The following is a 26,904-nucleotide window of genomic DNA, read 5'->3' as shown; positions in this document are numbered from 1 at the left end:
ATTCAAGTTTATGTGCCGGTTGACAAATCCGAGGTCCACGGTCATTAAAAATACACAAGGCAAGCAACTCCAGATTTTAAAAAATCGACCCCTCGCTTGGAAACTGGCTCAAAAAAAGTAGTTATGATAAGTTCCTTGTAAAACAATATGTATCCATAGGTAGTGTGTATATTTACCTTTTATTTGGTGCATAACATTACAGGCAACGAGAAATTCACAATACGTACATGAGATTAACATCTCAATAACCGGAGATTTTATCGTCCATGTAATTATCTTTGACGGAAGTAACATGCCATTTCAAGGGCGGTCACTCCGACTTTTTGGGAGAGGAGTTCCGGATAGCACTATACCAGTGAACAGGTAAGAAAGGTTCCGATGTCATTACGCGCGTAACTTCAAAATAGATATTCTTATTTCTACAAATACATTTGCGGGGATGGAAAAATAATGGCTGGGCAAAGAAAGTCCACAGTTGCCAACTCGGATACAATATCATGGTAAGGGATTATACAGAATGCATCAACTTTCAATCAAGCTGGCGGTAATGAGAATTTTTTTTCAAAAAAAAAAATAGAAAAAAATCATGCAGATAATGAAAAAAGGGCGCAATTTATGAAAAATATCGTGGGGGAAATATATTAACTTAGAAATTGGAAATTAAATGATTTTTTTTCTATTTTTTTTTATTTTGAAGTTACGCGCGTAATGACATCGGAACCTTTCTTACCTGTTCACTGGTATAGTGCTATCCGGAACTCCTCTCCCAAAAAGTCGGAGTGACCGCCCTTGAAATGGCATGTTACTTCCGTCAAAGATAATTACATGGACGATAAAATCTCCGGTTATTGAGATGTTAATCTCATGTACGTATTGTGAATTTCTCGTTGCCTGTAATGTTATGCACCAAATAAAAGGTAAATATACACACTACCTACGGATACATATTGTTTTACAAGGAACTTATCATAACTACTTTTTTTGAGCCAGTTTCCAAGCGAGGGGTCGATTTTTTAAAATCTGGAGTTGCTTGCCTTGTGTATTTTTAATGACCGTGAACCTCGGATTTGTCAACCGGCACATAAACTTGAATTCTGCTGATATTTCGTTTAAATAACGTCAGTCATGAGTGCTAAAACAAAAATCAATGTTTAAAAAATAATATCCTGGCCTCGAGTGCCTGTGATTTCATGTAGGGCACGACTGTTAACGAGGCCAGCACCTTTATAGAATTTTAAAAAGACAATGTTGAACCTAATATTATTATTTGGGTGCAAAGCCTACAAAATCACGTAGGTTTTAATGTATAGAGAAATAATAAATTTTCCACAATATGAGATGTTATTTAATATATGTCCCTTTATTGTAAGTGCTTGTTTATGAATAATAATGTGATACCTGTTTGTGAATGTATTTCAGGTGCATTTCTGATTCCATACCTCCTTATTCTGTTATTAATGGGAACGCCTCTTTATTTCCTGGAAGCATCACTAGGACAATTTACCGGGAAATCTTTCAAAGAAGTTTGGAGTTACTGTCCATTAATTCAAGGTAATATTCATTTTAGATTGACTAATAATGGAGTTGTCTAGTGATCTCATTGACAAATATTCTATTTATTTGTGCAATATGAATCTGGACGCTTTTGATATATGTTAATTTGCCTCTTGGTTCCGTTGTTGTATACTTCGTACTCATTTGAAAACGTGACATTACTTTCTTGTAATGACAAATAGTTACATGGTGGGTGTCGTCGATAAAGCAGGCAGAAATATTTTATAATCAAAGTCATGAGCAAAATTGAACAACAGATACAGAGAATGGTGATTGTGTTTTGGAAAATATTTAGCCTCCAAACGTTTGTAAATTGATATATTCATAATGATCTTCGTTGAATTGAAGATGATGTCTACGGAAGAAATAAGTCTTTATGAAACGTCATTGCATCACATCACAAAGAGTTTCTATAAAAACATGCAAATAGTAATAAATTTTGTTCATGTACATTTCACGGTCAAAATGTTTTAAAATTCTAAACATAACGGCATTCATATTTCTAAACAAAATAGTAAGTTTAAATCATAAATATTGCGGGAATATCACTAAGTTGTCTATTTAGGAAATAACATCAATTTTAACTTTTGACTTTTATAATTTTACCACAACAAGGAATGGCTGTATTCTATCAGGTCAATAAACGATTTTGAAAATGAATACCCAGTACGTGGATTGGCCACAAAGTGAAAAGTTTAAACTTTGATATCATATTCACTTAAACGTTAACAACAGTTTAACAGTTTTTCAACAATTATCATCTTAATCTATACTTTGATCTCTTATTTTCTTTCATACCAAGGAATGGCTTTATGCTATCAAATCTTGTTGATACCCTCCGTGTGCTATTACGTCATGATGGTGTCATGGACAGTGTACTATTTCTACCAATCTTTCCACTCGCCGCTTCCGTGGAGCACATGTGGCAACGAATGGAACACGCAGTACTGTTTTAGTGGTCAAGCAGACCATACGGAAGGGCTGGCGACGACGAACATGACTAATTTACTCAATATGACTGTAATGAATATGAGCAACATGAGTTTCCCTTTGAATTCTTCACATCCTGATGCCGTACAACGTCAAAGTGCAGAAGAGGAATTCTGGCAGTTAGTATAATTGCATTCGCTATTTGAGGCAGCTGTTAAGCTGTGCAATTTCATTCAGTGTTTGGCTCTACTGTATTTTAAACGTTTTCTACATTTGTTTTAAATTGGACTCTTATTGCATGCTTATCAATATGAAGATGGGGATTTTTATAATTGCATAAATGTCATGTGTCTTCTATATTGCATTATAATATACTGTAATTGTTTTTTAGTTTTAATCTGATTTCATCAATTCTTATGTTAAGAGTATTGTGTTATTTATGCTTATTGCAACTTTGAGTGCGAAATAAGTGTAGATTATGTATGGACTGCTCTTTCACAAATTTGACATTGTGTGTCCATGTGTGAATCAGATGTAGTGCTGAAATTTCAGTTCGCCTAAATAAGAAGGTTTTCAATGCCAATTTGTATTTGGTCCCGGCGATAGCGTTATAAGTGGCACAATTAACAAACATTCGTTCCAGCAAACTCTACTATCTAAAAAATTTCAAAATTAATTCAGGGAACCTTCCTTTTTTTTACTTTTAAACGGACTTTGCATTGCATCGTTTTTGCTTCTAAAATAAATAAAAAGATGTTTTTCTCTTTTCTTTACACTGTCACTCCTTTAAAAGAAATTAATGACGATGCTAGAAACAGTTCTACAGAAATGTATGAAAAATGCTTAGTTTCCAAATGATGGTGTTATTTTATGTGTAGGCAATAATGTTGCGGTGAGCGGCGAGATATCGTTCAATTGGGATATCAGAAAGAGTAAATTGAACACAAGATAATGTGTATAAGTGCATACCTTTAACGTTAGTATAAATACTGTACTCTTCCTATAGTTTGGATCCGTTTTCTTGTTTATATTAGCAAAAGAATATTCAAAAACTCCTTTTGCTTTTCTAAGTTGATAAAAACTATATACCATTGTATAGTATCTGACCAGTAGCTAGCAACAACAAATGTCTTCAATGCACTTTAAGAACCAAGTACTGATATCGATGTTCACTCTCTGTCTCAAATAGGTATGTATGATGTTGGGTAAAAACACATACAACCCAATCAATTTTATAGTAACTCTTGAAGTTAATAGAACCTTCTGTTGACTGTTTCAAGATATTTCTTCCTCTGTTGAAGCCAAATTTTACCGTAACCTCCTTTTGAAATTTTGTCTTCTAGTATAATTAAGGACTCCAAGAAGAATTAGTGTCTGCGCTTTGCATTAACATAGTTTTTATATTCGGCATAAACTGATCTACTTCGGTATTGAAATCACCGTTATGTCCTTTGTAAAACCCCATTGGTACACGTCCATATTGTCTGTTGTAGCAACCACGTATTGAACATTTCTTCTGGGCTGGCTGACATTGGCTCACTGAAAGCCAACATGGTACTCTGTCTAGCAATAACCTGGTTTTTTATTTACCTTTGTGTCATCAAGGGCATAAGAACATCAGGAAAGGTAACGTGAATTCCTGTGAATTTTTATTTTGCACGCAGAGTAAGTGTAGGTATAATATCTCATAATTTCAGTTTATTCTTAATTTTGTAACTCACTAGGAACTATAAAGCCACGTCAGTTTATACTTATATGTACACGTCGTCCAGTGATGATTGGATATTGATTTACTTATTTAGCAGAATTGTTGTAACTTTGGCTAAAAGTATCGGAACAAAATATGAGGATATTAAAAGATGAACTATCAAAAGTTAATATGTTAAATTATTCAAAATTGTGCTAGACATAAGTCAGCTATTTCATCATAATGTATCTGCCTGTGTTACTTTAGTACTGACTTCTACTGTGTACAATTATGTATTGACCAGTGGTCAGAGGTATTCTGTCGTTACTGATATACTACACATGTTCATGTATTGGTTCCTTCCCTGATTATATAAAACATTACCTTAAACCTATCTAAGCAGTTTGTATGATGGTCAGTGTAACTTTATTTTGTTGTAAACAGCCGAATCTATTGCCTTTATGTGTGCAAGACCATGTCAATAATTCATGTAAACTTCAATCCATGTTTACCTGTTACTAATGTGTTTTGGTACTTCATCAGTTAATTAACATGGCTAGTATAAATAAAATACGACCACCTTTCTAACCAGTATGTATCGAAGGCATGTGAGTGTTCCGTCTCTCCATCGCCTACATCGCAATAAACCTTCAACACTCGAACAGCGTTTGGACTTCTTCCTCTCCACTCATCACCACACGAAACAAAGTATCGTTTTTCTTGACAAAGAACTTTTAAATGTACAATGTACTTACATTTATATGTATTCGGGTACATATTTATTACTCCTATTACAATCAACATCTAATAAATTATTTCGACCATTTTTAATATCTTAAATCTTCTTCTGAATTCATTTGGCATATGACATATGATGTATGACTGCCTTTTTTGGCAATGTATCTCTTTGTTTAAGATACTGCTGTTCATTAATATGTCTTTTATAAAATCTTTTAACAGGTTGTGTATGTTACCGCCACACTTCCATACCTTCTTCTGTCCGTTCTGCTTATCAACAATTTCACGTTACCGGGCTCCTTGGATGGAATAGTCTTTTTTTTAAAGCCAAATTTTGAATCTTTGTTAAAAATTCAGGTAAAAGCTATAAATATAAAATACTGAACCTTTTAAAATTTCTGAAGCTTGCAATTCTAATGATAGTAAGCATTGATGGTTAAACTGATTGTAAATAACAATATAGTTGAAAAGACGAACAAGTGTATTAAATTATTACGTATCGTGAATATCTTTATTTTATTTGCGAGCATGACGTAGCTCAACATATTAGACTTTGAAGTGCGAATATTACCCACAACTTTAAGATTCACGATAAATGTAATTTGTTAACGCTGAATTATTTTCATAGAATATCTAGCATTTTCATTTTACAAAGTTTCCCTGATATATTTTTAAAGTTTTTAATCGTTTTATATATATCAAGGTTTGGTTAGAAGCAGCTATACAGGTTTTCTATTCATTGGCCTTAGGATGGGGAGGAACAATCATTACACTATCAAGTTACAATTCCTTCAACAACAACTGCCTCAGGTAAAATACTGAAAAGGAATATTAAAATGACCGATATAATAACGCGTGTACATCGGGGGGAAAGAAAAGAAAATCCGAAAAAGAAAGCACTTAATTATCTTTATTTTTTGAGAAATTAAAAATGTTTCTTAATTCATAATATTTTCACCATTTCATATTCAGTCACATACATAATTGTTGATGTTATCTATTTGTATTATTTTTCATAATTATGCTCCGTCTTTGATATGCTTCATTAAAAAAAAAGTATAGACCAATTTATCATATGACCATATTTTAAATATAGCGACAAAGTTCTAATTATACTTCTTACTTTTATAAACATACAAATGCATTTTATTTTGCGAAAACGCACACTTTCGATGATGGATTATTATGCAAAATACAAATTCATTCCAAGTTTATTGAGGGATAATGTTACAGTAAACTTCTAACATTATTTACTCCATTATATTTCAGAGATGCTTTCATCCTGTCGATTGCCGGTGAAGGTTCCAGTATATTCGGTGGATTCGTTATATTTTCCGCTCTCGGATTCACGGCCAATAAAGCAAATGTGCCTGTGAATGAAGTTGTCAAATCAGGTAAACGATACAAATATTTTTTCCACATGTGTTCTCCAAACAATCGATCTCAGTGAAATGAATAATTTTCAGACTAGCTTCATTATTGTATAAGATTCATGAACCTATATAATACAAAATGTATTAAGACTTTGTAGGTGGGGTTTCCCTCCAAACTATTGTTATGGCCCTGTTGCCTTACTCAATTAAGTGAACCTACGGGAAATTGCATCTATGGAAAAATGAACGCAATCTTGATGTCATTGGCAGTTAGAACGTCATAATCTACAGAGCGTCATTACTTATCTATCACTTACATTGTGTTTATATAAAATCTGACCACCGTTAATTAATTACATTTACATTTCAAATATTTTCTTGTTTATTTTACTGGGTTATAAAGGTTTGTTCCTGAATGTTTATTTACTGGTTGAGCTGCCTGGAAATCTTAGTCATGTAAATGCTTGTTGTAAAGCTACTTTGCATGTTATCTGAGTCCAGATGCAAAACTTTGACGCACCCAACATAACGTAATAACACTAACTTGTGATCTAGAAAGTATATACACTTCCATGAATACAATCCAGAATAAAATGCGTCTTTTTCATAGATAATAATGATTCATAACTTTCCACAAAATCATTTTCAAACAATTATCGAACTTTTCTTTTTATTTATAGTTCATTTGCATAAGTTTTAATTTACCTTTTATTTACATTTTAATTTGGGTTTCTTTTTTTTCACTTTATAGGTCCAGGATTAGGCTTTGTGGCCTATCCCATGGCAGTGGCACAGATGCCACTCCCAAACCTCTGGGCGGTTTTATTCTTCCTCGCAATGATAACAGTGGGTTTAGATAGTATGGTAAGTATCAAAATCCTGTTAATGTAAAAGATGAAAACAAATATCAAAATATGTTATCTGTTTCTAATACAGAGAGGATTATGTACTGGAATTCAGAAATACTGCTGAACGTCAATGACATGTCGTGAAATACAACTATAAACTTGTTGAGCAATATTTGATTCATAGCATTATAAAACGTTGTGACTGAAGTGAAAAAATCTACCAATTTCGCAAGAAGTTCAGAAAATAAAAGTAATAAAACGTTTGTATATAAAACCATTTGTTTCAATGATTATGTATTCTGCATGCCTATAAAGATTTTCTTATCGGAGAATTGTTTTCCTGAATCCAAGGACTTTAATTTGGATAAGATTTAGATTTCAATGAAATATAATTATAATTTACTTGTATGTTTTTAGTTCGCTCTTGTTGAAGTAATATACGCATATTTCGAGAACAGCTTCCAGTTGATGAAGAAAAGACAAATTATTTCAAGGGCAGGTCTAACATGCCTTGCCTTTCTCCTGGGAATACCATTCTGTACTCAGGTAAGTAGTAATTATCATTAATAATGGTATCTTTGCATAACTTAGATTGTCATGAAATTGTATTTGAGGTCGTGTCATTTAAGCGAAAGATCAGTGTCATGTTCTTATTTTATTAATCACTTTGAATTACTGCATTGACTGATACTTAATAAAGTCAAACCACTCGGAAACAAATTGATAAAATGATGTTTGAGGCATGCTTTGTTAAATCCGAGGCATTTAACCGTGATCAACATGCTCATGTATAGTCCTGTTCTGTCTGTTTGCTTTGAGATAGGAAATTGACATTTCAGGGTGGAATATACATGTTCCAGCTGCTAGATTGGTATTGTGCTGCCTTTGCCCCTCTCTTCTGTGCCATGGTGGAATGTATATCAATATCCTGGGTGTATGGTATGTATTTGTCAAATAACAGATCTGATCTACCTTATAGAACACATTGATCACCTTATTAATACATGTCATTCTCTTTGTTCGCTTGTAAAAACAAAAAGAAATGTCCACGACAAAATGTCTTTATTTGTTATTTTCGCTTGGATTCTTTAAGAGTATGATACATTTAATAGATTCAATACTCCAGAGCAAGTTAACTGTACTAACACTCTTCGTATAGTTACAGATGGGATTCGTCTAATAGTAGTAATCGTTTCATATAATAGAAATTGCATGAATATGCAAAATTCTTGATATTTTCTATCAGTTGACTTAATGCACTTACACATTAAAATCAATTAACTGGTTGGTGCAATTACGGGGTTCACGGTTCTCACCCGAGGCGATGTGTGTTTCTTGGAAATCTGAGAAACGAACTGGTCTGTACTGGCGTGATTTTGTCTTTAACCGAGACATATTGCTCTGATGGCATGTGACAGATCTCCCATATGTTTTTCAGTGATATAACAACCAGTACAATAAGGAGATCCCGTCTCAAAATGAGCTTGACTTTCCTAGGCCAAGAACTCCCTAAAAAACACTAATACGAATGGTAATCAATATCGAAAATACACACGATTGTGATGGAGTTAAAATAAAGTGCAATACAAAGGAAAACATGCATTAAAAATAAATGAAAAATCACGTATTATGTATTCCTTGACTTCAATCTTCTTAAAAGTCTGGGTGATCTTTTTGTTTTACTTTGCAACATCTCACTTTCCATACCCAGGTGCCGAGCGATTCTCAAGGGACATCGAGATGATGTTAGGAAAGAGGGTACCGGCGTATATAAGAGTGTTTTGGTGTTTCCTTGCCCCCGTTTTGCTATTGGTAAGACACAAGCAAGATTACAATAAAATAAAAGACGGGTTTTAATATATGGTTATACAGAAAGTTTTAAAAATATATCAAATTGTCATATTTTAAGAGATATCGGTCGTTTTTAAAAGCTGATTGATTAAGGATTATAATTTCTTGAATATACGACTGTGCACCCACATTTGTCAACGAATGTTTTATTGATACTTTTTGGGCAATGAAGAAAACAAATAATGTAGTGTTCCATGGAAATAATAAAGATAAAGTTTGATGATGATGATGATGATGATGATGATGATGATGATGATGATGATGATGATGATGATGATGATGTGCCTGAGATGTTATCAATAATATGTGTAAATGATGATAATTTTTACGTGAATATATGTACATGTGGACACGAAAATCGTTGTTTCGTGTAAACAATGCCGTGTTCGCGGTTCGGAGGGGATATATCAAAATTTTGTTTTGTGAACAACAGAACAACTGCATTTTATGTATTGTATTTCAATCCATATATCTGGTCAAATTGTGACAATGTAACTGAATCCTTACATATACTTTCGACATAAACTTTGGTCGACATCAACAGATAGATATAAACAAGTATAAAAACGTTTAAGATTAATTGTAATCTATTTAAAATCTGAGCTATTTTGACAATTTGAAAATAAAGCGGTGATTTTTCAAAATATTCAAATAAAAGTTTATGAATTTAGAGATGTAGTTAAATGTAAGATTGTGTACCTTGGTCTGTTCATGTTGAATGTTAATATAAATGATGATGAGTAGTGAGTCAATATTTTGAGCCTCCATTTTAATGTTCTTTCCATTAAAATACTTTCAGACTTCAGCCATATTTCGATGTTTACCGTATAAATAAGATACAGATCGAACTCAAATATGATTGTTCTTAAAGATATGATTATCAATATGATATGTGAACACGGGAGCAAATAAAAAGGCAGAAAGATTACTATTTCTTGCTTCTTTCCCAAACCAAAACACTCATATCAACATATCAATTTCGAAGCTTGTTTGTATCTTTCGCTTTTACACGAGATCTCCACTGCATGAAATTACTGATAACTGATAAGATTCTAAATATTTGGTTCAAATTGTTGGTTCTTCCTGCTTTGTCGCTACAATCTTCAGTGTTAACCTCCGGACCACTTACACGACAGTGATTAAGTAAACAAGAGTAATATCCCTTCCACTGTTGTTGAAAACCAATAACAACGCAAAGAAATAGCGGATTTACTTTCTTCTCAAGTTCACATAGGGAAAAATTAATCCATATGAATTTACTTAAGTCATAAAAGCGAAAACTAAACCTATGACAGTATGCGGCGAAACGGTTGTTGACTTTTTGCTTCTTTTATATCTTTTGTGTTATCTATTTTTTAGACGTTGATGGTGACGAGTTTATTAGCATACGTGCCACCTAAATACGGGAAATATGTCTACCCAAGATGGGCCGTGCAGCTGGGCTGGATGTATGCAACTCTTCCCCTTGTACCGATCTTCACTGTAGCAGTGACTGTTGTGTACCATTCTCCAGGGAAAACATTGTGGCAGGTATTACACTATTTATATTTCAAATCGAAGAACACCATTCTGGAAATATGTCAAATATCATGTCGGTAAGTATTTTGGCAGTGTTGTTTTCCATGAGGAGTCAAACCTAATGTTTGAAACAAAATTTAAACATGTCTAAAAATAGTACAAATGTCACACACGTGAAAAAGTATTTTTTGATATTGTATTGATTCATGCAACTGATCATGAAATAATTGATATATATGAGGGTGAAACGTTAAAGTAAAGAAAATCCAGTTACAAATAAATATGCTTATGTGGAAAATGTCCATCCCTTTGATAAATTTATTTTACAGAAATTACGTCGGTCAGTAGAACCTACAGCAGATTGGCACCCTGCTGTGGACAAAGGCGATTATATACCTCTCCCCCTAGAAACCAGTGGTACCATAGCACACAGAGTTCTATCCAACCTCGGATTTAGAAACAAGAGCGTTGTTGTCTAACTGTAACAAGTTGAATCGACATCAAAGTATGTCACATTCCAACAATGTCAACAACATTTGAATTGTAATAACATGTTAACTGTAGCAAGCTTTCATATCTTCACTAAATAAAGGCGATAGCATTTAAATGTAAGAAATTTAGAAACAACAATAATATCAATAGTCTCTTTCACTTCCTTGGCTCATTTTTATTATTATTTTTTTTTAACTTTGTTTTTGTTCTTTTATTTCAGTTGTTTATTTCATAATTTACATCTTTTATGCAGCTCTTGTCAAATCAATTCATCAAAATGCATTTTAATTGAAGGAATTTGGCATACGTACAAAGAAAGTAGCACCTGATCTAATGCAGGATAATTTTATTCAAATCGATATAACCATGTTTTTGATTTTTTCAGGAAGAAGCTTCACATATTTTTAAAAGTGACTGAAGCTTTCTTTTGCACTATTTTTTTGAAAGAAAATGAAGTCAGGATTAGATTGTACTAAAGACTTCTTTCAAAACAGATTGGCTATAGAGTAGAGCCGAACTATTTTTATATCGCACCTTCATCCTTAGAGGATTCGCCAGCGATGCTATTGGCTTAAATATTAAAATCTAGGAGGCGACGAAAGATAATCAATGATCGAAAGAAATGTAAAAAACAGATGGAATGTGCACTAGCCCCATTATTCAATATATGTTGTAATTTACATATTTATAATACTTACAATAGAATGGCACGTTCACATGTATATTCCGGATTGTGCTACTGTTCGAAGGCATTGAAACGTGACTTGCATGTTATTGCAAACCCGGGGGGACTATAAAGTCCGCAAGCACTACTACCATCAAGTTAGCATAGTCTAGAAATCTTCGCTAAAGTGATAAAGAATTAACAAGAAGGGTTTTTGCATTCATCTGGTTCAAGTTTTGGAATATACTAGTAGGCATGGGCTGATGAAACATACGTAAATATTGATGAAGATAGTAAAATAGATTTAATATTTGATTTGTAAATAAAGAATACCAACACTAATCTTAGTCTTTATGACTTCTTGTCCCATGTAATTTCCTTTTACATGTACACCCACACCCTCACTAAACAGTAAGATATATATAATATATACATTCTATAAATGTTCCGTCTAGTGTATTGTCCTCTTTATAACCAACTCAAGTAGCTAAGAGGTACGAAGTGATGATGTTTGCTTATTTGCATATTGCGTTCGATTTTTTAATGATAATGGTTAAAAAATATTGTGTTAAATATCAGCTTACGGTTTTGGGAAGGGGGTCACCTGTAGAAATTGATAAATAATCTGGAGCTGTACAGTCTACTAGAATCTAAATATGTAACATGTAAATTGCTTGAACTATTTGCCTTTACGTAAGATGTTGTGTAAAGGTAAAAAGCCCGTCAAATTGTTGTCAACTTATATTGTTTGATTATAAAAAATCTCACTCCATGCAAAGCGAGTTTTGATGTGTAGATTGACCAACTTGTAATCTCCAGTCTAATATAAAATATCATTCCGAAAAAAAAAAATTGAGCGCTACATTGTGGATTTCAACATACGAATGACGTGAGTAATAAAATCTAATAGAAATCTTAATGATAGAATAATTTGATTAACAAAAATATCAACATGGCCGCAATGAGAAATTGTGCACAGCTGCCTTACATAAACAACTAGAATCAACGACATGCTGTGATAAAGAGCTTTCAGGTTTGTTCTTAGTAAAAAATACAACTGCAAGGCAGCAGATCAAATGTGTTCAATGTTTCAAGTAGCTTTTGACGACTAGGTCCTGATATCATAGCATGTTTGGGTTAAGTGCATCTGGATCACAACATGATATTTTGCCAGTAGCATGTCATGTTAACAATAACCATTATACTTGACTACATTTTATATTGATTGTTCGTAAATATGTTTGAATTATCGAACGTATTTTTGGTAACCAAACTACGAAGATCATTACCACATTTATAGAAAAAACGGAGTGTTAATAGTTTGATCTGTCTGAACCTCTTCCAAAAATCTTTTTCTGAGACTAAAGTTCAGGACACGGATCACACTTGATTACAATCTTTAGATGTTAAAGTTGTTGTCGCGCTGGTCTTTTTTGCTTTTTGGGTTTTTTTTTAACTCCAGGTTCAAAGATAGATGTGTTCAAGTAACATGTTAAACCACAATAATCATTGTGTGTAATTATAACTGTATAGTACTCAAGTATCCTACGCACCTCACACCTTACTGTTTTAGTTTCTTTGAGAAACATCAAGTAACAAACGAATCAACTCTGCTGAGTCTTAACTTAACCGATCATGACCAGCATAACTGCACAACTAATCACATGGATAATATCTACAACATGTCAAACATGATCTCAAACCTACCGAATATGACGTTCCAAGCAATGAAAGGTCATAGCGCAGAGGAAGAATTCTGGCATTAAGTTACATTACAAAATCTAAAATCAGAGATAGCTTGGCATTGGCTATTTTACTTATATGCATATTAAGTCTCGATATTTTCACATTATGAAAAATTTTGATAGATTTCACAGGTAAGATATGATAAATATCCAGAGATATATTGGTGCATTGTTTTAATAAAAGGTAATTCAAAATATCGAAGTTATTCCATATAACCAATGTAACCGTTCACACCACTTCTGAAATACTTTTATCTTTTTTAATCAAATGTCCAAGATCTTATTTGCGATATAATTTGTTTAATTTGTTGAGCTGAAATTTGTCCGAGTGACTTCTTAACTTCCTTAATCTATCGAAGAAAAATATACTTGACATTTCAGCAATTATTTTCATATATTTGAGTGCTGCTTTAAATGGAACATTTAGGCGCTTATGCACGATGTTTTTTTTCTGTTAAAATGTATCAAAATAAACTTCATTGTCGCTTGAGCATGCGCCTCTAATGTGTCTATCTATGTTATTCTGAAACCATTCATTATCATTCATTCTTAATTCCATCGAGCCACTCTATGCCTTATAGGAGAACTATCAAACAGGGGAGACAATTGTGCATAACTTTTATGTTATGTAGTGAAACAAACTATAACTATTGATGTTGAAACAAATTGCTGATTACCTTATATCTTTTATATAGAAACTATAAGGACTGGTAAGATCCTCCTCAGCTAGACCATAAACAGACTGGATATACATCATAAGCTAAATGCCGCCATTCAAATATTGGTTTTTCTTGAAGACGAAATGTCTCGTATCACTGAAACCTATTATTGGGCATTTATTTCAACTAGGTTGTGTATGTGACTACCATACTTCCTTACCCACTCCTTGTATATATATCAGGTTGTGTTTGTGACCGCCACTTTTCCATACCTACTCCTCATCATCCTACTCGTCCACAATCTCACGTTACCGGGCTCGTTGCATGTTTTTTTTTTTCATAAAACCAGACTTAAAATATCTTTTAAAAATTCGGGCAATTTATTCGTATGTTTGTTTGATATGACACATAAGTTACAGCTTAAGGACGAAATGATTATATTCATGCGTCGCTTTCTTCCTGATAACGAATTCTTAAACTCATTGCTCTGAAGTATCGTATACAAAACAGCTACATTTCGTATGTAATGGACACTATTTGCATTGCAAAGCAAGAAACTAAAATTATTATTAAATATTTATTCACCATAGTTATTTGTTTCATACAGTAATCGTCTATTGATACCATACGCCGCCATCGATATGTATTTTTTACTCCCAGTTAAGGGGAATCATGGAGTGCAGTGTATATATATATATGTTTGTGTATATATGATGCTGCACACAAATGTAGTATTTATTCCTGGCTTTATCTTATAGTTATCGGTTTGTCTTTACTGTTGTGTGCAGATTTGATTAGAAGCTGTTATTCAAGTGTTTTATTCAGTGTTTATTGGATGGGGGCTCCATATCACACTGGCTAGTTTCAGCTAATTCAATAACAACTGTTTCAGGTAATAAAAAACATACACGAGGTTGAGGTACCGTAAATCTTTCAGCAGAATTGTAACTCATTCATAGAAACCATTTCAGTTTATCAAACCAAACGATGATATCTTTCTTTTTGTAAGTTTCGCAAAATGGTTTGTAATAATTATTATATCATGATCTCTTACATGCGTCTTTTTAAATTCTTATTGTTTTGTAAATTCCAAATTGAAGAGGAGCATTTTTGAAGTTGTATGTCTAAACAATTGTCCCCCTGTTTTCCTATGGACATATTAGGATAGGGTCAATCATATGATCAGTTTAAGGCGTGAGGAAACATACCAAAACGCTCTACAATAGTTTTAACACTCGTTTAGACCACGTTTGACTTTCTAATTAACTTGCTAGATCTCTACGCTTTAGTCACATTGTAACCAGTGAGGATGAGCTCCATACTTAGATACACGTGTCACTGTCACATTGTAACCAGCTGATGATGAGCTCCATACTTAGATACACGTGTCACAGTCACATTGTAACCAGCTGATGATGAGCTCCATACTTAGATACACGTGTCACTGTCACAGTGTATCCAGCTGATGATGAGCTCCATACTTAGATACACGTGTCACTGTCACAGTGTATCCAGCTGAGGATGAGCTCCATACTTAGATAAAGGTGTCGAAGTTACAGTGTAACCAGATGAGGATGAGCTCCATACTTAGATACACGTGTCAGTCAGGAGACATCTCTGCTCTCAAGGTGGCCATATTAAGAAGTAATTATCAAAGGATGAAGAATCAGTTCCATTGATGAAAATCAGTCATCCCATATGAAACATTTTCCGTACCTTCCTGAAAGCAACATCGCAATATCTTGGTGAGACAATGTAGTCATTTACCTTCATCTTTACATCATACTGATACATGTACAAGTAATTATTGAAAAGGAATAAATTGTCAATATAAAGACATTCTTTCATATTACTGACTATATCCATACCAGATTTTGACTCTAACTGATTATCTCCCTTTTATATTCCCTTCTATCTGTACAAGGTAATAGAACACGTAACATATGGAGGCAGAGTACTCTACCTCTAGATCTAAAACATTATATCTAAATCATTTCATACACATTATAATATTATGGGTTTGATACATATAATATAACTTTATTTGTCGTTTAAGGACAAGGTATACATCAATAATGACCATATTGGTGATTTATTAGAACAGCATTTAATACATATCGCCTTCACCAACAACCTTATACACGTATATGTGTCAGGAGATAAAGGTTTTACCAACTTTGTCAGTTATAAGAAAGGAGAAAAATATCAACATTAAGTATGATACATGAATTATTAAAGGTACTTATACATGAAGGTCTCTGATATTTGACATATTTTACATACATTGAAAGAAAATAAGCTTTTGCTGACCAGCTATGTAACAAATAGTAAAAACCTAAAATGATACCAAAATGTTATACCTGTTTGTACCTAATTTTGGTATGGGAGTGTTGGATTTGACTAGCAAGCTTGCATCAAACATGTTGACCTTGAAAATACACATATAATCTCCAAACTTGAGAATACTCAGAAGAGGACTAACCTAAAAAACAAAACTGACAATTTATATATTTTCAACAAAACTTCTCATCACCAAAGTAAAGTACATACCTATCTTATCTTATGAGTTCATTCTCTGATATTTTCCTGTCAATTTGATTTGTCATTATTCATCTTTTATTACCCTCAAAATATTGCTTAAATCTGCATTCATCTTTGTCCTTCAAAGAATAGCAAAAAATGATATTTTATAAAAAAAAAAAAAAAAAAGTCTAGATACGGTTGTAGTCAACACAAAATACCTGGTACAAACTATGCCTAGTTCTATGAGGTTGGCAAATTGATATCCATGAATCTTAAAAGATATAAATGTAAACTTGTAAAAGGATTATCTTTTTCAAATATCTACAAAATTATAAAATCAATATACAAGAAATTTTGGTGAAGAGGTTCAAAATCAGTATCTGGTTATTCGGCCTACAAGGGAGACTGACAAAGTGATATTTGCAACATATCTATGATTTACTTATGAACGAGTTCACGTTCGATGATTGGATTTAAAGAAACTGCTGATAAATGCTTTAAAGTTGCTTTCAATTTTATTTTGATGGATTTTCAAAGAACTCATACCATGTCAATGTCGCATTCGCACTAAATATGTCTGAGAACATACTCTATATTTCAGACAATTAGAAAATGCGAGGACGTTTCGCTGTACTTACGTACCTAACTCTGTGATTTTTAACAACTGATATGTGAATATAATATTGTTGTATGTCCGTGTTTTATCCGATTGCTAAATTTCTTATCAGGAATTAACCAATCTGATTAAAGTACAGATGGATTAGAAAATCAATTTAAATGCATTCCGGGTCTCTATTTACCGTTCTCTTATTCTGTTTAGACGGTTATTGATCATGTGACCGTTTATTTTTCTGTTCAAAATGGCGGCCGCCGTGAAAGTGACAAGTGTTTTCCGCAAAAGTCTTTTCAATGGGAAAGTTGCTATAGTCACAGGAGGTGGCACGGGTATTGGTAAAGCAATAACACAAGAACTTCTTCATTTAGGTAATCAACATGGTTTAGGCTACACTATATTTTATGTGGAGTTAAGTATTTCTGTATAGAAGCCTCATACCAATCAATGTCTCCATTTTGATACCGGCTCAAAGTTCGAACAAGGTTACACAGCGACACTGACATAAGTTGAAACAGTCCATGCCTGAAAAGAGCACGACATTTGAAAAATGACCGTCGTTATATTGAAAGCTACCAGTTAGGCTTATGTAGCAACATTTTTAGAGCGAAATTTGTGTGAATGCTATAATGTTTTATTTTAAAATACATAGAGCCTTGTATTGCAAGTCCCAACTGTTGAAATGATGACATTTTCACTCAAATCTCTTCAATATTAAAAATTTTAACTGTGTTGCCTGAAAAATTTGAATATCAATATAATGTTCAATAGCTGCATAATGTGCTCATCTTTCCTTCCTTTTGCAAAATTGCTGGCATTCAGATGTCATGGGAATTTTTCCTGAATTGTCCAACTTTGCAAAATGAAAAAAAGGCAAGTTTAGATTATAAATCAAATAATGAGCTGGTATCAATACAACTCAGTTTAACTGTAAATTAAAGGGATATTTTGCATTAGATAGGATTCAACAAAATCCTCTACATACTTGTATTCTTATGGAACTCATACACATTAGTTTACTATTTAGAGGAACATGTAATATATTTAATTTGCAGAAATTCTTTATGTATCTATTTAGATCAATTACAAATTTTCATGCTGCCCTGATTATGTCCTAACAGGTTTGTTTGTTACAAGTCGAATATAATTAACATTTGTGTAAATTATATAATCAGCAAAAATTAAGCATTAATGCAGTAATAAATTGTAACCCAACAGAAAATCTAATGAAAAATGCACACTTGTGTATTTACCCATTACTCTGCATAAAATCTATGATCCAGTTACCTTTCAGTTCTTGATTTCCCAATGCGTTATATTTAGACGGTTATGCTGGAAGTATTCCCACCAATTTTACCTGTCCAAACTGACCACAGGAGAGATATTTTGATGCTATAATTTTTTTCAAAAGTCATCAGAATGAGTTATTAATAGGTACAGAACAGCCAGATTTTTTGTAATTTGGGTGGAATATCCCTTTAAGAGAAAAAATATTTTCATGCAATTTTCCTGTATTCGCCATGCTGCACTGATTGTATATAAAACTCCACTTTATTACAATCAAATAAATTAGAAACTACATATCCCTTTTGTGCAGCTTTCTTTTCCCTTTATCTATGGGTACTATACAATTTAGATAGGATTACCTGCCTTAATAAAACTACTCTCGGCTAGTTTACAGTAGCTGAAACTGTCTGTAGGAAGCAAAGTCTAATTAAAGAGTAGAAAAATACAGCTGTCAATCCTGCCTAGCTGCATATGACTATATTTGGTAACACAAGGGGGATAAGAAGGGTAGTTTAGCTTTTTTCATCTTAATTAATTTGCAGTGAAGTATTCATATTATTATAGATATCCTTTATTCCTTTATTGATATTCATTATGTTTATACAGAAACTGTGATTCAGGTAGTTAAGCTAAAATGATATACATAAGATATGTTCTGAGAACTCCTACAGGTAAGTATTGTAAATTGTGAGATATTATTGAAGTGTTTAAGTTTTCATCAATTCATTTGTGATGCCATAATTTAACAGAATCAAAATGCAATGAGACATCATCAAAACGTTAGAGAGACTATAAAACCTTGTATAAGACAACATTAAACAAGGGAATCTCAAATCAGCAAAACAAAAGCATTTATTGAGGATCGTACAATCATTTTAAAAATTATTCTGTTAAAATGCAGTTTTCACAATTTCTCCAAAGAGGTCTAAATTATGATGTAAAAACAATGTTTTATTGGCCACCATAGCTGACCGATGACTAGTTATTTAGTGAAGTAGAAGAATCAGACACATCATATCGTATCCTTGAGCAAGAAACTTTATCATTATAAGTCTGGAATGGAGCATACTTAGTGCAATAGTCTAGATTGGATTTAAAATTTTCATTGCTGTAATATTTAAATGATATGATACAATAAAAGAAGTGATGCTGTTGGAGGCAAAATTCCACCTAGCAAAAAAAACATACATAAAACAAGCATGCTGGTATACACACACATATACAGGATAGCGGTCAAAAATATTCAGATTGTCAATGGTGGACACCTGATTTGCAGAAGTAGAATTTTCCATTTCAAAGTTAATTTATTTGAAAAAGTTGCTGATTTTCCATGTTTCACATACAGCCTGAATTGTCTATACATCTGTGGGAGGTTTTCATTTTCTTTATGTATGGTTTGCAGAAAAGTGTTATATACATGCATTGTTATGATTCTTACTTTTATACAAAAGCTCAACAATTATACAGTTCTGTGAGAGCTAGTGCAGAAATGTTATCAGTGATTTATCTATATTATGTTAGGACTTTTTCAACTAAAAAAAAAAACAACAAAAAACTTGGATATTCCCTATGAAGAGCAAAATCAATTTATAATCTTAGTAATAAATAAAATAGCTGTTCATATGTATATATTGTAGGTTGTAAAGTGATGATAGCTTCTAGGAACATTGAGAGGCTACAGAAAGCTGCTGAGGAAATGAGGTCAACCATTGTCCCTAGTAAACCCACAAACCTAGCTCATATGCAGTGTAACATCAGAAAAGAAGATAACGTGAGTCAACATTCAGGTCACTGATCACTACTAATCACACTAGTACTATACGCAAACACACCATATCATTTTTTTATAGAGGCAAAACATAAACCTGCTGATTTAAATATATACATTCACCATATTTATCTAGCAATTAAGCCCAAATCTGATAATGACAATATTCAAATGAAATTATATGTATTGGTACCGCTCTTTAGTAGAATTGTAAGTACTAACAAATGAAATTATATGTATTGGTACCGCTCTTTAGTAGAATTGTAAGTACTAACAAATGAAATTTCATTTTCCTGTAATGAGCCCCTGCCTCCCTACACTTATGGCCATTTATTATCAGTTTGATCTTTGAATTTCTTTTTTATCTATTTTAAAAATTTGACTAATTTCTGTTTGTTTTTACAGTTCCTTCTCCTTTATAAACTATTAAGTACTTTGCAAAGCCAAACCAGAATGATTAAAATAAGATTTTAGAAAAGATTGTGATGCTGATAAATTATTTTATAAGGGGTGTTGAGCCATAACACAAAAAACTGCTATCCAGTTTATGTCAAGAATACACTTATGTATACACAACATAAAAAAATCATTTATATAAATCCCAATAATTTAATTACAGATTGTAATACATATAATTATGGTGGACTCTTTTCTTGGATATTTTTTTATATTATGGGGTGATAACAGAAAAAAAGTTATACCAATGAAAATGCTTGTTTCATAGAGAAAGATATTATTTTATTTTAGAATTTGTAATTGGCAATGTGAAACAATATTGTCATTTCATGAAGTCATATCCACTTACAACTCACTATTGATTCCAAACTACAGATAGATTTAAATTTCTGTACCTGTGTATGTTCTATTTTCAGGTAAAGGAACTGATTTCTACAACATTAAACCAATTTGGAAAAGTGGACTATTTAGTCAACAATGGCGGTGGTCAGTTTCCAAGTCCTGCCAGTAATATATCAGTCAAGGGTTGGAATGCTGTAATAGACACAAATCTCACAGGGACCTTTGTTATGTGTAGGGAGGGTGAGTGTTGGTTTTCTGCAAAGTAAATCCAATTATAAGAGTAAATTTACTGGGTACTGGAAATTCCTTGTCCTTTCATCATGATCAGTAACTGAAATTAATCTTCAGTTGATAACCACTTTTAGTTTATTCAGTTATGAAATTTTAAAAATGATTTGAGTGAAGTGTTTTTTTGCAGAAATTTCAGTCTATCAATCTGAAATGATACGTTAATCCTAAGGTTATAAATATCAGCCCTATTTCCTCATGATTTTAATGAAATATTAATTCTAGTTTACAACCAGTGGATGGAAAAAAATGGTGGAGTAATAGTCAACATTATAGCAGACATGTGGAAGGGCTTCCCTTCCATGAGGTAGGTACAGCTTCCCTTCAGCATGTCTGCGTGATGTCAGCATCATGGCAGATATGTGAAAGGATCCCCCTCCATGTCAACATTACTGATATTTGAAGGATTTTGTAAGTAGAGTCAACATGACCAATATGTGAAAGATATCATATGAAGAATTAATATGACAGATTTGTGGTAGGATTCTCTTCCATGTAGAATCAAGATGACAGATACTGTATATGGAAGGGTCTCCCATGTAGAATCAACAAGACAGATGCTGTATGTGGAAGGGTCTTCTATGTACAATCAGTATGACAGATACTGTATGAGGAAGGGTCTTCTATGTAGTGTCAACAAGACAGATACTGTATGTGGAAGGGTCTTCTATGTAGTGTCAACATGACAGATACTGTATGTGGAAGGGTCTTCTATGTAGAATCAACATGACAGATACTGTATGAGAAAGGGTTTTTGTAGAGGCAACATGACAGATACTGTATATGGAAGGGTCTTCTGTGTACAATCAGCATGACAGATACTGTATGAGGAAGGGTCTTCTATATAGTGTCAACAAGACAGATACTGTATGTGGAAGGGTCTCCTATGTAGTGTCAACATGATAGATACTGTATGTGGAAGGGTCTCCTATGTAGTGTCAGCATGATATATACTGTATGTAGAAGGGTCTCCTATGTAGAATCAACATGACAGATACTGTATGTGGAAGGGTTTCTGTAGAGGCAACATGACAGATACTGTATATGGAAGGGTCTCCCTATGTAGTGTCAGCATGACAGATACTGTATGTGGAAGTGTCTTCTATGTACAATCAGCATGACAGATAAGTGAAGGTGTTTTTATGATGTTGACCAAGTAGGCTATAAATAGAAACCAGACAATCATAGAAGACATTTGACATTGGTAGAAGCTTTGTATAACGTGATAAATTGGAGAAGTGTGATCCTTTTCATGACCTTTAAGGAAACAGTGTTAACTACTATTTATCATGGAGACAAAAATGACAGATGTCAGTATTGGTTCTAAATTTGTAACATTATAGTGTTACGATATTTTATGTCACTGAATTTCTTACTGGAGAATAATGATTAATTTTTGTGGCATTTTTTCATTAACAAGTAATAAATACTGACTTTGTTTGATTTACAATCCATTTATTACAGTTATTTTTTTATCTCTTGCCATTATCTGGCAGCAGAAATCAGAATGCATTGTAGTTGTTTCCAATTCCCTGTATAGTCATACCGGAGCTGCTCGAGCTGGTGTGGATAACCTGACCAAGTCTCTGGCTATTGAGTGGGCCGCTGATGGAATTCGAGTAAACGCTGTGGCACCAGTAAGGTCATAGGAACAAAAAACGTTTATCATTTAACATTGACTCTATAGACAATTTATTCAAATAAAAATTTCTTGTTTTATGAATATTGAAATAAACAAAAACAGTCTATACCACACAACTCTGTGTTCACGGACAATTTATTAATGCATTCATATACTCTCTCTTGTCTATAGATTTTCTGTAAGGACTTTCAGTTTATTGATTAGAGCACAGGGAATTGGAAATATAATGTGAAAGAGACCTTATCTTTTATACAGGGCAGTTCGATATTCTCAGAGACAGCAGCTGCAAATTATGGAGATAGTAAGATATTTGAAAACATGATTGACGTTCTACCTGTGAAAAGACTTGGAACTCCAGAGGAGGTTTGTGTCCATTATAGCTGCTTAATTTTACAACATTTCTTTGCATTATCATCATTATGTATTCAACAATAAGCTCCTGGCTGATAATAAGCCCAACTTTATCATCTTTTCATTAGAAATACTAACAAATGCTATACAGTTGTTTTATGATAAGCCAAACTCCTTATGCTTCAAACTAATTTGTGAGCTTGGACTTGTAGCTACAATATGTGGTAAATAAATTTTCATAATACTCTGATCAAAAGTTATGTATGAAATAGCTTTCACAAAGAGAGTAGCAAGACATTTTATAAAGAGATGAGATGAAAATATTCAGGTGGACAAAAACTTATTTGAAAAACTTTCTGTGTTATACATTTATAAAGAGTGGTATCACTTGACACATACAGTACACAAAAGGAATTCATGGTTTTGATTCAAACTTTTGGGTTTCAGATATCATCCTGTGTATGTTACCTGTTGTCACCTGCCGCTAGCCTTATTTCTGGAGAGACTGTCAAAGTAGATGGCGCTGCTAGTCTTTATCACACAAAGTGGGAGATCAGGGGTAATTAGTATTGTCAGTCTCTAATATACCTGGTTTTGAGCTAGCTTTCTAGTCTATTCAAGGATTAAACAAATAGGAAAAAGATCAGTTCTTTTTCAAAGCATGAGACAGATGAATTTAATAATCCTTATAAAAATTATATAGGCAAAGGTAGTTATTTTTTACAGATGTCTCACTAGGTCCAACTTCTGGGCCAAAACCAATCTGAGGCATATTATTCTGATGTTAGCACTTTGACATTAGTAAGGCAAATCCAATGACAAGTTAATGTCATAATAGTAGAATTTGCATTACATAATTTGTTAGTGCAATGAATGTGTTTCAAGGACATGATATCAACCAAGATGCGACATTAACAAAAATGATATTAATAGAAAAACAACATTAAAGGATGTGACATTAACAGAAGTTCATGGTTTATAATCATCACTATTGAGTGGGGCAAAGGTCGGAAATAAGTAGCAGCAGCAATCATTTTGTCATTCTGTTTCATATTTTAATACATTTCTGTCTGTCTTTTATACTTCAGATCACAAGAAACTTCCAGCATTCTCTTGGAAAGATTACAACCCAGATGATGAAGATAACGATGAACCAAAATCCAAACTATGAGTGTTCTTGTGTAATTTAATTAAAGATATCTGTGTAAAGTTGTGAGTGCAGAGTATCATGTGGTTTGTTAGTGATGGCAGCTGGTATCTATTGTAACCTTTTTTTCTTGTCAAATTAAATTAACTAAGAATTCATATTTCATCTATGATACCTCAGTAATGTAAATTTTGTTTTAAAAGTGATTGCTGATTGTCATTTGAAGACCATATAATTACATTGTACATGCTTTTGTGTATACATTTATTGATCAATATCAAGATAATTTCATGTGCAAAATTGTGAAAATTACAAGTTTTATTGATTAGTTTTCATATCAAAAACCTATGCAGTTCATTGTGTGTAATGTCACTATACATTTCTTATATATCTATACAGAATTATTAAGTATTCAGGTCACATCTTTCCACATAATGTACTTAAGGATTAAATATACCCCTATATACTAGATTATAAATAGGGAGTCTTATGATTTTCCATTGGATATAAAACTGATAAAATGAGTCTTCCAATTTTTCATTTTGACTGAACCTCTGGCAAGGTAAATAATGTAAACTGAAAAATTTTAGATGAGTTTCGTTACTCTCAAATGAAATGGAAACAAATGTAAGATTCTGTTTATCACAACGTACATAATTCTGTAAACATTTGTGAAAGTAGCATTTTATAAAGACCAAGTTTAATTTGGCAGTATTCAGACATCACAAGGCTTATGACACTATGTTGCAAAATCACAATTGAGTCGTTGGAAAACTTTACAACTCCGCTATATAGGTAAGTCATATTACATGTGTGTCATAAAAATTTATATACCATATATATGTAATGGGTTTTATAACACTGATTACAGAGAATACAATGTAAAATATTCATTATTGATCACATAATCTGCCTGGAATTCATCCATGTCATAATTTTGCTTATATTTCACTTTTTTAATATACCCTAGAGCGTTTTTCAATGGCTGCTTCAGTCTGAAATTGCTTGTGATGTTATAATATAGACAATTAGGAAATGAAAATAGTACAAAAAATGGTTGCTTCCATTGAATCCATTTTCACCTTGAACCAAGTCAAAATGTAACATTTCTGGGTTGTGTGATAAAAGAAATAAATTTTCAAATCTTTGTTTCATTTCCTTTGGGAGTTTTTATGAAACGCGCCTGAAAGTTTTAATCTATTGCTTAGCCTTGCAAAGGCTTGCAAAAACCAACACTTCTAATGCTTGTACCATAAAATCTGATATTATGAAATATAAACTTATTTAAACTTCTGTATCTGGCACTAAGTCCATGTCTGCATGTACGTTTTGTCAGGTATCAGTATCACTGCCATTTCATATAGCCAACATCGCCATAATGTTTCCTAGCTGGGCTCACTGCAGAATATACAGGTTAAGGTTTGGGTGGTCGAGTAGTGCAGTGGTAACACACTTGCTTTTCACTTAGCCATCCATGGTTCGATTCTCAGAACAGACTTGAAAAGGTATGCAGGGGTCACCTCCTCAAACACATGGATTTTCCTCAGGTTCTCTTGTTTCCTCCCACATTAAGAACTCACCCCGGCACAATTCAATACTCGGCAACAAGAATGATCAATATAAGCTTATAGCTTGTTTATATTTAAGGTAATCATCACATAGCAAATAGGATAAGTACTGGCACAACATTTTCATCATTGCCTTGCTCAAGTCAAAATCTGGTGTAGTTGGAAATGGGAGACTTCAGTCAATTCACTGGAACATGTTGTCATACTGTGATATTTGATTAAAGGTGTAGATATTGAAATATTGTGGTAACCAGATGTAGTTGTGATTCTGAAATAATATAATAATAGAAACACTGTATTAATGGAATGGAAGTCAGTCACTTAATGATAATCTTTGTTTTGTAGGGCAATACGTGTATGTTTTCAACAATGGAAACTTACAATGTATACCTGATCAGGATTTGTTCAGCTGTTCTGCTTTGAATGATCCAAATTCATTATGGTTTTACTAAAAGTTTATAACAAAAGGAATTTCTACAACAAAGCTTCATTTTCTTAAATTTCATCTTCAAGTTATTGCTTTCACGATTTTTATTCTATCTTTAGAAAAGAAACAGTACTAGTACATTTGTACTAATGAATATCTTTAGTGTCAAGTTCACAGCAGAGACTGAATTATTTACTATAAAGATATTTACAAATGGAAAGTTTGATCTATTGATTCAGGAAGCAAAGTATTTCATGGTTGTTCATATGTAATAAACTAATGTGTTATATAGTTTGATGTACAATATATATAATGATGTGTAACTAAATTTGTATGGAATGATAATAAACGAGAATGAAATATATGTATTGTTTGATGTAATTATTTTTGTACACAAAAAAATATTTAAATAATTCTGATCAGCATATCTGTA

The 26,904-nt window shown here is 32.8% G+C and overlaps 1 protein-coding gene across 3 annotated transcripts; it reads left to right on the top strand.

Moving 5' to 3' along the window:
- The first annotated feature begins 841 nt into the window (after positions 1–841).
- Positions 842–26,835, top strand: LOC132555592 (peroxisomal trans-2-enoyl-CoA reductase-like). 3 transcript variants are annotated; one of them, XM_060219938.1, is made up of 14 exons: positions 842–917; positions 1,420–1,551; positions 2,357–2,663; positions 3,978–4,110; positions 5,132–5,266; positions 5,613–5,719; positions 6,179–6,303; positions 7,034–7,146; positions 7,548–7,676; positions 7,970–8,069; positions 8,842–8,942; positions 10,341–10,511; positions 10,829–11,004; positions 20,120–20,209. In XM_060219938.1, exons 1-13 carry the CDS (start codon positions 854–856, stop codon positions 10,976–10,978), a joined length of 1,767 nt encoding a protein of 588 aa, XP_060075921.1. In that variant the 5' UTR covers positions 842–853; the 3' UTR covers positions 10,979–11,004; positions 20,120–20,209. The 3 variants fall into 3 exon arrangements, with proteins under 3 accessions (XP_060075921.1, XP_060075922.1, XP_060075923.1); XM_060219939.1 differs by lacking the exons at positions 8,842–8,942; positions 10,829–11,004; positions 20,120–20,209 and having other exon boundaries at positions 10,341–10,455; XM_060219940.1 differs by lacking the exons at positions 842–917; positions 1,420–1,551; positions 2,357–2,663; ... (8 more) ...; positions 10,341–10,511; positions 10,829–11,004 and adding exons at positions 17,443–17,566; positions 21,123–21,288; positions 21,562–21,643; ... (2 more) ...; positions 23,777–23,888; positions 24,418–26,835 and having other exon boundaries at positions 20,120–20,253.
- The last annotated feature ends 69 nt before the right edge of the window (positions 26,836–26,904 follow it).

The sequence above is a fragment of the Ylistrum balloti genome, unplaced genomic scaffold (assembly GCF_031769215.1).
Source record: "Ylistrum balloti isolate Yb309-2 unplaced genomic scaffold, AGI_CSIRO_Ybal_v1 Utg370508, whole genome shotgun sequence".
Lineage (NCBI taxonomy): Eukaryota > Metazoa > Mollusca > Bivalvia > Pectinida > Pectinidae > Ylistrum > Ylistrum balloti.
This window is presented reverse-complemented; position numbering and strand designations above follow the sequence as displayed.

Bases quoted from the DNA above. Each gene is read 5' to 3' on its own strand.
- LOC132555592 (XM_060219938.1), top strand. From the start codon at position 854: ATGTTAATCTCATGTACGTATTGTGAATTTCTCGTTGCCTGTAATGTT. The intron at 1,552-2,356 runs GTAATATTCATT...TTTCATACCAAG, and splicing joins TTACTGTCCATTAATTCAAG to GAATGGCTTTATGCTATCAA. The intron at 5,720-6,178 runs GTAAAATACTGA...ATTATATTTCAG, and splicing joins TTCAACAACAACTGCCTCAG to AGATGCTTTCATCCTGTCGA.